We start from the raw sequence: 11,902 nt of genomic DNA on the forward strand, positions 1-11,902 counted from the left end.
GGCAGAGCACAGCAGTAACTTCAAACCCCACAAAGTGTAAAGTAAAATATTAAACTTCAAATATGTACTTAACATGTGTAGGCATACTTGGCAATGAAGTCGATTCTTGTATACTGTCATGTAACTGTAAGCGTGCGTTCCATTAAGAAACAGTAGAAGTAATGCTTTAACACCTTTATTGTGCCCAATCTGAACATATTCCACATCCGTTAAGTAGCAGCAAACTTGGCAGACCACAATGAGGTAGACTTTCAAAACTCTAAAATGCAGCTGGGCTAAAAGACAAGGCTCAGCATGTGAAACTTGGAGGAAAAAAATAAGTCTTTGGCACACAGCGCAATGTAATTGTCTAACTGGAACAAGGTAGGCAATGGGGTAAGAAAGGGGGAATTCTGTGGTAGGTCTATTCAAGCTCTGGGTACATGTTTGATCAGCAAAGTGGAAGTTCTACATACAACAGGAAACAAGCAGCTGTTAAGTTCCTGGCTTACCTGCCCAAGACAATACCTGTCCATCTACTTATGTACAAGTCAAGTGATTTAAAAACCACTGCCACCCCCTCTTAAAGTGCAAATTAAAAAGTGCAACAATAAACTATGTACAATCAAAATGTCAACTTCTGCACCAGTCTTGATAATGGTACCCATTAAATTGATTTGAACTTGATGGTAACCAAGCAGGAGCTGTGTCCTGCAATGTTGTACAATTGTCTAAGAACTGGACTGACAATACAAGCAAAGTAATGCTTCAACACCATTTCTATATGTGCCCGTTCATTATTGAACGTTGGGAAGGGTGGGGATGAAAACGGAAAAGTTGCCAACAGCCCCAAAGCAAATGCATGGGGTTGAAGGAAAAAAATAAATTGATGAAAAATTAATTAAAAAGCCGCCAGGTGGAATTCAGTTCAAAATTTCCATGTCATGACTTAAAACCGTTTGTGTACAAATTAGTAAAAAACTGCGTAAAAATGTCTGCAATGCGACTGGTTAAAGTAAGCCCAACTCTCTTCTAAAGTAAAAAACACCAGTTGGCTTGCACAGGAAAAAACAGTTAGCCAACTGGGGGTGAGGGAAGGGGAAAGCAATTTAAAGGCACTGTATGGCATCTGCCAATGAACGGCAATGAGACTTGCATGATTGCTCTATCAATATGCAACACATGTAAAACAAATCCAAAAGGAAAACAAAAAAAGGCATTTTCATCTACATTTGAACCCTGGCCTGAAACCATCAATTTACTGAGTCTGGGACAACTGCATAAGTGTGAGGGAGGGCCACCCTTGTCCATCCCAACAAGGTCACTGTGCATAGTGCCATTGTGAACAAGTAAACAGCAAAAATGTAGCAAGTGCAAGTGAACTTTGTGTTTATCCCCAGCTCCTGGTGGAGTGCCGTCGTGCCCTCCCCTCTCTCCAGTGCTGGGAGTTGGGGGAAGGACCCTGGGACTCGTGCTCTGCTCAGTGGACAGCTTCACCCCGTGTGGTGTGGGGCTTTCACTCTTGGCCCCTAGCTATAGAAGGACTCCTGGACTCTAGCTGGAGTCCCGGTTCTTCTGATTGCGCATCAAGGGCCGGTGGTTGCTCAGGATGTCCATGGAGTGCTGCCAGTGCCAGCAGGAGCGGCAGTAGTACTTGAAGCAGGCCTGGGGAATGGGCACTTATTGAGAAACTATTGGAAGCAAGCTGATGGGTGACAGAACACTACAAAACAAGTGTCAAAAACTTGCCTGGTCTCTGCAAAAGAACGGTCCTGGCTGGCGGCTGCACACCTGGCACATGGAGTCCTCCAGATATGGGTCAATCTGAACCTGGGGAAGAAGCACCATTACTCCACACGAACACAAGCAAACATGCATTCAGATCAATGCCTCGGTCACATTTACAGGACATTGTTGGATTAATTGGGCTCCCTTACCTTCTTAGTGAACTTGGGGGTTTTGATCTCAACAAAGGCAGCACACACAGCCTTTAGGTAGCTGCGCTGGTTGTTGAAGGTGACACGGCCAGACCCTGTATCAGAAATAATTAGGTGAGAAAGGTCAAGTAGAGTGTAGTCAGGCATACAATCAAACTGGACTAGGTACTAGAACCTAGACCAAAACGAAACATCCCAAATCAAAAAGTATGATGCATTGACTGTCAATTTAAATAATTGAGCCAGCTAACTGCATTTTGTTTCCACCAGCCTTTAAGAATCTGTCACCTATGGGGTACTTGTGCTTGTCCGTGTCAATACCAGCATACATGACCCCTCCGAAAAGGTCGTTCATGATGCTGGCCAGGGCCTCAGCATTAAGCATGCCGTGCAATGCCCCCACAAACACAGTCTTGCTAGGGTCCAGGCGCTGGGAGGGGCAGCGCACAAAGTTGCTGTCTGAGATCACCCAGGGGATCACCTGCACCTGTGAGTGAACAAAGAAACCAGTTAGATGAAGAAGATGAAGGGTCACACTGGCTTTTAAATTATCATTTAACTACAATATTTTTATCCTCATGACTGGACAAGTCAAACCCAGGAATTTGAACAAAGGCTGGGGGGAATTCACTTTTGTTTACATACTCAAAATGATGCATCCAGATGCACTGCATAATCTTCCAACGAATCACTGATTAGGGAAACATGCTCAGCTTCCAAGCCATTGTCAAGGCAGTTAAGTCACAAGAACAGTTAAAGCAAACTTGCATCCTTGCAGCGCATCCTGCGGCTGGACATCTTAAAGTAGTACTCTCCGTTGTCCTCTGGGTGGAGCAGGTCTTGAGAGCAGGCCTGAAGCAGTCCACGCACTGACTTCTCATTCTCAAACACCAGGTACACATAGCCTGCAAGAGTCATGCAGTAGAACAGGAGTTATTTTATATGAACACTTCTCAGAACATCTACCAGTCATTTCTTGACTCAGTTGACTCGTCACAGGTAAGACAACCATGAGTGGAATATTGAGTCAACAATGCTACATCTTCAAAAGTCAATAAATCTGAAAATATAAATAATTTGGTGCATATTCCAAGCGAATTGGAAGGAAAGTTGCTGATCTGCCAAAATAAAAACTCACCAGCATGCTGTGTTCACCCCTGTGCAACCTTAGATCCCTTGAGGAATAAAAAGTTATCCTACCAGCCAGTTTATTACCTTTAGGCATATTACCTTTGGGAGGGCAGCGAGGGTGCTTGCCATCCTTACCCGGCCACTCGACACTGAGAGGGCCATAACCACTGAATGTGCTGATCAGGCCAGCTGGAAGGGGGGGGGACGGACACAGCCATTAATCACTTGAAATCAAAATGTAATCTTAATCTGAGATTTGAAACTGTTCAAGGTTTAAAATTGACTGCATTTGGTACCTTCAGTGATGTCCCAGGGCACTCCTCCCAAGAAAACTTTGCAGGAGTAAAGAGGGTTCTTGTTAGTCCGTGGAGGAAGCTGTCCACTCCAGGTGAAGGTGGCCTCGTTAACCGCTGTGGGGGGGGGGGGGGGGTCAACTGGTTAAAATGGCTTAGACTAAACAGGAAAAAGTGACTGGAGACATTAAAAAAATAAAACAGTAGTTTACATTGACAAGGGATACATTTCTGATCAGACTTATTAAAAATAATAAACCTTAGGCCATCTGTTGATAACCTAAAGACATTGGTAGGATATGATGGCAATTGTAGTCCTTACTAGTGATCATACATTAACTCTTCCTCCAAATCTTTGCCCTTTACCTGCAGCTTGTCTGTGGAGGCGGGCCTCCCTCTCGATGCTGAAGGGGTCATCGGGTGTGTCCAGCAGGTCCAGACCGGGCCACAGTGAGGAGGCGGGCCAACGGCGGGCCAGGGTGCCTGAAGGACTGGCACTGGATGGGGGGGTGAGAGGGGAGCCAGCGCTATTGTCGAGGTGGTGGTCCAGACGGGAGCTTAGGTTAAGGCGCAGGGGGTCCTTCTGCATGTTGGACATGAGGAAGGGGAGGGGAGGGGATATCCTCAGGGAGGACTGGTGCAGGGAGTGGGCGATAAATGAGATTTAGTCTATACATATTGAAATTCAATTGAGCATTAGTCCTCAGAAGACTTATCAACTGTTAACCGACAAATCTATCCAGGATTCCTTGTTCATGGACCCATTGCGTACAAGAGAAATGAATGAAAAACCCAACGTGCTCATTCCCATGAGACAAAACATGAACTCCACTAACCAGTAGGTCAGAGAGGTGATCGGAGCCAGAGCTGAAGCCGCTGGTCTCAGAGTCCACGGGGCTGCTAGAGCGCGAGTCCAGGAAGGAGCGCGAGTCTAGACGGCCTCCCATGCGTGCCATACCAGGGAACTTGTCTAGGAAGTCGGCCGCAGTGCCCATGGGCTCGCCAGGTGGGTAGCCCAGTGGCCTGCCCAGGATGTTGCCCAGGGGACTCCCCAGCATGCCCAGCACTGTAACAATGACACAGCATTAAATACAGCAACCACAAATCAGTGGAAAAATGACGATGTGAATTTCCTTTCAAGAGTGACATCTTCTCCCTCCCCTCCAGAGAGCCAGAAAATTGTTCATACATGCATTTCTTGTCTCATCCAAGATATGCCTCTGGTACCAAGAGATTTGGCAAGCCCAAATTCATAAAAAAAAAAGGTTACACTAAGCACAGTAGAAACAACTGCAGCTAACAAAGCACATTTAGGCTTTACGTTTGGAAGGAAATCAGCATTGCAGTTAGCATCCCCGTGCTCAAATCACTAAACTCTATGTCCAAGTGCTTGGAGGGAAACATGACAAATAAATGCACCCAAGGAGAAGCCACCAGCAGCATACAAGGCCTATGCAACAAGAGCATGCACCCTAAAGACATAGTCAGCGCTTGCCTTCTCTGACATAGTCAGCAGACCTACCAAATATCAACTATGAAATGGTCCCTGTACACTGACACAGGTGCTGAGGGAACCTAGCTGCATGCAGCCATAGCACACAGGACTGCCCCACTTTGAAGGCCCAGTTTTGAGCTACCCTCCTAATGAAGTGTCTGGATGGTGTGGGGATGTGCTGTGATGCAATCAGTCGGCAGCAGCACAACAAAAATGGGTCAGCAAGTGGGCTAGGTGTGGTACATTTTGGTTATAAATTACATGACATCAAAATGTATCATACATTGGAGAGCTGCAACAGGTCTGACAACTACAGGAAGTAAAATTCAAACATGAAACGATTTAATACAAAGACACCACTTGGTTCACCGGAAAAAGATGTAGCACAGGAAAAGTGCCACATCATCCTCTGGAAAGCAGCGACAGCTTGCCCTCATACGCATAGTTCTAAATCTAGGGTGATGAGGAGAACCGCCAGTCACATAGCTCACATATTCCAACAATGTCCAGACCAGAGGCCTCAGACACATTCCCACATTGCAACTCTGTACAACAAAAATCTATTACAGGTCATAGATCAAGTCAACTACACACTATTAAATAAGCCACGTCTAACTTCCTGACCTTGTTTCACTGTCAAATAAAGACAAAGAAAATTGGTTTATGGACAGCACTTACTGGAGGGAGAGCCGAGTTGGGCCTGGGTGGAGGCAGTGGGGTGTGTGTCAGCATCGTGGCTGCTCCAAGGACGCTCCCAGCCTGACAAGCTGAGGGACTGGAGGCCGAGGCCCAGATCATTGACGTCGGGCAGGCCCCTTGAGGAAGCCTCCTGGGAGCCACTGATGCCACCACTGCCAGGAAAGAGCATCCTGCTGCCCACTGAAGCCAGCTCCGATTCCTGCCGGTCTGAATGTGGATGGAGACAGCCAGAGACACGGAGGGGAGAGACCAGACAGAAAGAGAAAGATTAGAGAAAAATAGTTGTTTGGTAGTCTCCATTCACCCCTTAGGGATGAGAAAAGGTTGTTGTGGACAAAATAGCTTCTTTAAAAATAAAATCATAGATCAAAAAGTCCCAGAGTAGCGACCACCCTTCCTTTAGTCTTATCCCTGTAGGCAGAGGGGCTAACCTGCTGCGACTGTGCTCGGTGCGACTGCCATGCATCTCCGTCCACATCACTGACCCACCTAGCAGCATGTGACCTGGCTGCTGATGCACTTGCACACCCCTGCTAATGACATCAGCTAGCAGCCTCCCCCAGCTCCCACCGACCGCCACCCCCCCCTTTCGGTTTTTCTAACTAACAACTGTGTAATGAAAAAATTCCTTTCTCAGATACTGGCTGGCTGAAAGAGCCACACGCCCCTCCTTCCTCGTGTCGCTGGCAGACAGTCACTGTGGATCTCGTTTCGTGAGTGAGCTGGCAAACAAGGGAGGGTGGGCAGGCAAGGCACCGAGGGAGGAGGAAGAATAGTCTCAGGAGGCAAATGAAAAAGGCGACTGGAAAATGGGTTAGATTCAGTGGAGATCAGGGAAGGTTTGTTCTTTTGATTTAGACACACGCAACTACAGCAGCAGCTGACTTGTCATATGTCAGACGATGCTAGGCAATTTGCAGAGCCAGCTCCTCCCATCGCTCTTCAGCGCTGGCCAGCCTCCAACTGCTAGCTACAGCCCTGATTCAGCAACTCTGGGTAAGGCAGAGGAAGGCAGTGCATAGGCCATCAATGAAACTTCATTACAATACCAGACTGCATTGTTTTCAAACACATTTTTACTGTGGGACCAGGATTTCTCGGGTATTGTTAATGTTAACTTTGCTGTAGTAGATGGGATAGTAGAAATTAGAATTACATTGACTTCAAATGAAGTGCAATCTAAATTTAGACAACTGTCACATGAATTATTTAAGCTAGTTTACCATCTTACATTTGATAACTACACTGGTACGAAAAGGTCACACTGGACCAATGATATAGCCTACCAGCAAATCTAATCATGCTAAAGGTCACAGATTTATCAAATTACATTTCTAGTGTCTCCAAAGACAACATTCTAACTTCAGAATAGCTAATCAAAGGGGAGAGCAGGATGAAATGTACAGCTTGCTTTGGTTATCCTTGGCAAATACTTCAGTCTTCGGAAACCTTAAGTGCTGCAATGCTGCAGAATGAGCAGTGCCGCATGAATCACCTGACGGCACTTGAATAATAATGATCTGGCCAAAAGGCCTGAATTAAGTCCATAACCATCTGTTGCATTGCAATGAAAGTTTTAGAGAGCAGTAATGTACAACTTACCTGTCAGTAGGTCTCGCTTTCCCTTAGTATTTGGTGTGGTACATACGCCGGTCAAGTCAAGCGCGTTGCCCAACATTGTATTCATTCTACGAAATATGTCGGCGTTACTGCATGCAGACAAGGCCGGAGCCTCAGTGCCCCAACGGTCATGGGCTCTCTCGTCTCTCTGGAGACAAAAACAAATTGTCATGCTTTACAAAAGATGTTCACATGTCATGTAGCCATGATGTAAGGATTGAAACTGTTGTTGAGGCCAATTAAATAAGTAGGCCTACAGCAGGCTACTGAAACTACTTTCAAAACACTAACCAGTAGGCCTATGTAGTACGCCTTAAGTTAATGTTAGAGATGGAAGCTTTACGTTGTCGACCACTAGCTAGCTAAGCAAATCGACTGGTAGCCTTGATATAAGCTATCCAAATTGTCTTATAATTTGTAACAATTGACAACATTGTTTTGTTGGCCAACTCACCAGAGAAAACGCCATAGTTTGTCAATTAGAAATATTTCACACATAAGAAAACCTCCGTCTGAAAATAATATTTATGAATTCGGTTGTTAATTAACTCAAATTGACAACATGTGCGCTAACAACACCAGGTGAATAGGATAGAGCTCAATTAGGCCTACAGCACATAAGTGGCGATTTTGGAAGCTGGGGGTGGGCACAGGGTTGGCCAATGAGATTTCAGAGGTGACGGTGACCACCCCTGAAATCTCATTGGCCACTCCCTTGGCCACCCCAGATCCGATAGGCATTGGTCAAGTTCATCCCAATAAGGCGTGACAAACTCTGGTCAATCATTAATGACAGTTGATCAGCTGAAATAGGGCAAGTTTGCAAATGCGAATTATTAAGTGTAGTTTTGACCTCCACGAGTCGGGGAAAAAGCAGGAAAATTATTTCCAAAATTGGAAGTAGGCTACTTGAGCATCCACGTGCTGGTCGTCAGACTTAAATAAATGCCGGCGAACTACACAACACACAACCTTCTGTAGTTGTGTGTTGTTACTATTGTTATCTTGATATGCTCATATAAAACGCTGTTTTCTGAATTAAAGACTGAGGGTGTCTAAAAGCTTTTAGCTGATGTGGTGTGTTCAAATGTAAGAAAAACTGCTGTTTTTATACAAGCGTATGTTTGTTTTCCGTAGACAAACTTTTTAATAAAGCTAAATATAAAATTATTTAACCTTGATACAATTCGTGTGAAGTTATGCAGTTTTCCTGTTTGTTCTTTTGGCTGGCTTGTTTGTTTTAATTTAACCACAAGATGGCGCCACAATGAGTAGGAGCAAACAGCTGATGACAGATGATGGCGTGATGACTGTACAATGACATTATGTAAAAGGGGTTTTCAATTTAATATTGGCTAATGATGAATTAATCTGAAACGTTGGCACGTTGCTTTTTCAATAAAGTAGTTCATGAAACAAGAAAAGTATGTGTGCTCTCCTTCAATGTGATTTATATTCATATAGTTATAGTTTAGATTTTAATGTCAAATTAAGCATTAGTTTGATGCATTATTTTCTTTCCTCCAAATGATAGTACAGGATACCTTATGTTGAAAAGCAGAATTTTTTTTGGTACCCTAATCTGTGAAGAGATAGGGATTTTCTCCACAAGGAAATGGCTCTTGGGAAAAGGGGTAGCCAATCCTGAACATAATTACTGATTAAAAATAGACATGTTAAAATAACCGCAGCTTCCCATAGACTGTCATAGGTGGAAAATTAATAGAAAAGTTAGTATTGTTCTAGGTTACATTAACTTAATTGTTGTAGGTAGTCAGCATGGCACCTTTACTTGTTAGAGAGCACACAGACACCCAGATAGTTTATTCATTTTATTGAGAGGGAAATGTTGTGTGTCTAGACTCCTCTGGGCGTTTTGAAGTTCATTCCGATGGTTGGCTGGGTGACTTGAAGGTTTGACAGTCCACCAAAGTCCTAGAAAAGGAAACAAGGAACATGTTTATCCTCCACCCACAACCAGAGAATTACATCCTGACGGTCATCTGACGCAATGTCACATCATACTCGTGTCATGAGGCTTGCTATCTTTAAAGCAGCCATGATTATTTGTCATTATTGCTGAATACAAATTACACTTATCCTGGCATCCAGGAAAACATTTTCAACAAAGAATGTATTATGCTTGGAATTTATGTAAACTCCTATATGACTCTTTGTTAACCAAAAATCTTTGCTTCTGAACTCACAAGCATCTTCAGCATTTCCTTTGTGTCTGGGTCCACTTCAATGAGCTCGTGGTCGAGAGCAGAGACCTAGACAAGACCAAAAACAAGACACATTTTTATATAACTACATGTGGGTGACACATTTCCTCAGGGACTTGGTTCATGCCTACAATCAATTAAAAAGCAGTTTCAATACCCAACTGCCCCATTTGTATTCCCATAACCACCCTCTGAGTAGACTGAGCTAAGAGTGGTCTTCAAGCCCAAAACACACCTACATAAAAAAACAGATGGGGTCCAACGTATGGCCACGGAGACATATTTAATCATAGTCATTATCATTTTTGACCTAATCAGAGCATGATTGCCAACTTGGCTAAAAACATAAGACCACATGGGTCTCATGTCGTTGGCTCAATGGCCAACTTGTGGTCTTGAGCAGTTGGCAGGTTTTTGGGTTGGTGTATTTTGGGCCTTTAGAGAGAGCTCACTGACCTCAGGGACATAGTTGTCCCTCCTCTCCCTCTCCTCCTCCTGCAGCTTGATGGAGATGCCTCGGACTGGGCCCCTCTGGATGCGCTTCATCAGATGAGTTACATACCTGAACAGTGAGACAAACGACAATATAGAAATGAAACATTTGTTTTTTTGTTGTTGAAGGTTATATCAACGAAAGTCACAGAGATGACAGCTTGTGTACCACCTTATAACCTGTGTGATAATTGTCCAACTATCTAATTTCCGTGGTAATTTGTCAAAGTCTGTAACAGCTAGTGCTAATCCGTCTAATGTAGCCTACAGTAGCAGCAGCACTACTGTAATTTCTAAGGTATTCCAATTTGAACTGAAAATGCCTAGTTCTTCGTGAGCATTTTCTTGTTCGGATGGTAGTTTATATTTTAGTTTATTGTTATGCATTTTTGTTTTTAACAACCTTACGTTTGTTGCAGGCACAAATAAACTATTGAACTGTACGATAAATAGGCAAGTCAGTGGTTTTTTTGGGATACTCATCTTTCATTCATTATTTTACATGGATCATAATGTACAAGTTTCATCTAGACACCTGTCTTACACCGAGAACACATTTCACAGATTTCCCTGGAGGCCTGAGGAAAGTGGTCCCCCCCTGTATATTACAGTCTGGGTCTGGCTATTTATGAAGCAATACAGTGATGGTGGTGATGTATGTTACTGGGATCATTATGTATAACATGTTTCATCTATACACCTGTCTTTTACACTGAGAACACAGGGAGAACATATTTCCCTGGAGGCCAGAAGTTCCCCTCTTTTTTTCCAAAACGTTTTTTCTACTCCCCTTCCCTTTCACATTGTGGGAAAAAAAAAGTTCACAGGGAGAGTAGAGAACAGAAAAGCCTAAAAGAGTAAAGCAGAGCAGAGTACAGTAGAGTTTAATAGAGTCATTATCAAGTACTCATGAAAGATACAAAACTATTTTTGAAAATAAATCTCAAATATTTGTTCAACCGTTTCGACCTCCAGACTGGGACCATGTGGTTACTTTGAACTCACCCAGCAATCTTGTTGCGCAGTGCTTTGCTGGGGATGATAGCAATTTCTTCACACACTCTCTTGTTGACGTGGAAGTCATTGCCAAGTCGGGTGTAGTACTTTTCAATGATGACTCTAGCGGCCTTTTTCACCGTCTTGGTCCTGACTCGACCCTGAGAACAAATGACAGATAGTCAGCACTACCTTAACAAGACTTTTACGTCATCTATGTTGGATTACTAACGTTATTTCACAAAGTATGAACTCATGACACAGCTAGTAAATAGTACCAGTAAGGTCATAGGCATATATGATGGTTCTGTGATTTTACTTATAAAAACGAAAAAAAAGTTAAAGGGTTTATGTGCGGGTTGTCTACTCGCAATGGTAAAACCATTCAATTTCATAGAACACGTCAGTCATTTTATCTATACAGATTGTAATGAAAGTAGCGTTCCTCTTTCAAGTCGGTCTTTTAATTTGTAAACCGAGTGCACTTGAGAACTTTTTAAATTGCTTTTTTCTTATGGAATGTGATTCTGGTTGATAGCCCTGACAAGCTGATTAACTTCAATGGACAAACTGCAGCAGGTAGCCTCTAAACCAGGTGCCAGGTAGAAGTTACATGGGTCGACAAGTTTTGGCTGATGGGCTAAGTCCTTCTACTGTGTGGGTAGTTAGGTTTGACACACAGAATGGTGACAACTCCGTGGTTTCGGTGAACAAGCTACCCACCAAGGCTAACAGCGCTAGTGTCTTAAACGTAAAAATCTGTGTAACGCAAAATATGCTGAATATAATAGTCATAGAAATTAAGGGCATTTGCACCTACAATTGCCTTGGTTGAAGCTAAACGTGCGAATAACTGATATGGAGTAGGATTGCGGTGGATTCCGAAGAGAACATTTTTTTTCAGTACCCACCATGTTGGCCCGGACTATTGGAAGAGAACAGGGGATGTTGTGGGCGGAAGTTTGGGCTTTCCTGAACAGTAGTCGTTCCTTAAAGACTGCCATCTACTGGGCATTATTGTAAAACACGGTTATG

At 43.7% G+C, this 11,902-nt stretch overlaps 2 protein-coding genes across 3 annotated transcripts; both read right to left on the bottom strand.

The window, feature by feature from the left end:
* Positions 1-159: 159 nt before the first annotated feature.
* Positions 160-7,780, bottom strand: cpeb1b (cytoplasmic polyadenylation element binding protein 1b). 2 transcript variants are annotated; one of them, XM_084682375.1, is made up of 12 exons: positions 7,609-7,780; positions 7,137-7,302; positions 5,514-5,741; positions 4,177-4,406; positions 3,707-3,974; positions 3,344-3,457; positions 3,147-3,236; positions 2,685-2,821; positions 2,205-2,403; positions 1,917-2,011; positions 1,729-1,809; positions 160-1,644 (listed from the first exon to the last, which is right to left on the bottom strand). In XM_084682375.1, the coding sequence occupies exons 1-12, from the start codon at positions 7,621-7,623 to the stop codon at positions 1,534-1,536; spliced, it is 1,734 nt and encodes a 577-aa protein (XP_084538501.1). In that variant the 5' UTR covers positions 7,624-7,780; the 3' UTR covers positions 160-1,533. The 2 variants fall into 2 exon arrangements, with proteins under 2 accessions (XP_084538501.1, XP_084538500.1); XM_084682374.1 differs by having other exon boundaries at positions 3,132-3,236.
* Positions 7,781-8,973: 1,193 nt separating this feature from the next.
* Positions 8,974-11,851, bottom strand: LOC146246970 (small ribosomal subunit protein eS17-like). The gene is made up of 5 exons (XM_084682912.1): positions 11,779-11,851; positions 10,877-11,028; positions 9,836-9,941; positions 9,362-9,427; positions 8,974-9,089 (listed from the first exon to the last, which is right to left on the bottom strand). The coding sequence occupies exons 1-5, from the start codon at positions 11,779-11,781 to the stop codon at positions 9,012-9,014; spliced, it is 405 nt and encodes a 134-aa protein (XP_084539038.1). The 5' UTR covers positions 11,782-11,851; the 3' UTR covers positions 8,974-9,011.
* Positions 11,852-11,902: the final 51 nt, after the last annotated feature.

Source organism: Hypomesus nipponensis, chromosome 19 (genome assembly GCF_054491055.1).
Source record: "Hypomesus nipponensis isolate SF chromosome 19, ASM5449105v1, whole genome shotgun sequence".
NCBI lineage: Eukaryota > Metazoa > Chordata > Actinopteri > Osmeriformes > Osmeridae > Hypomesus > Hypomesus nipponensis.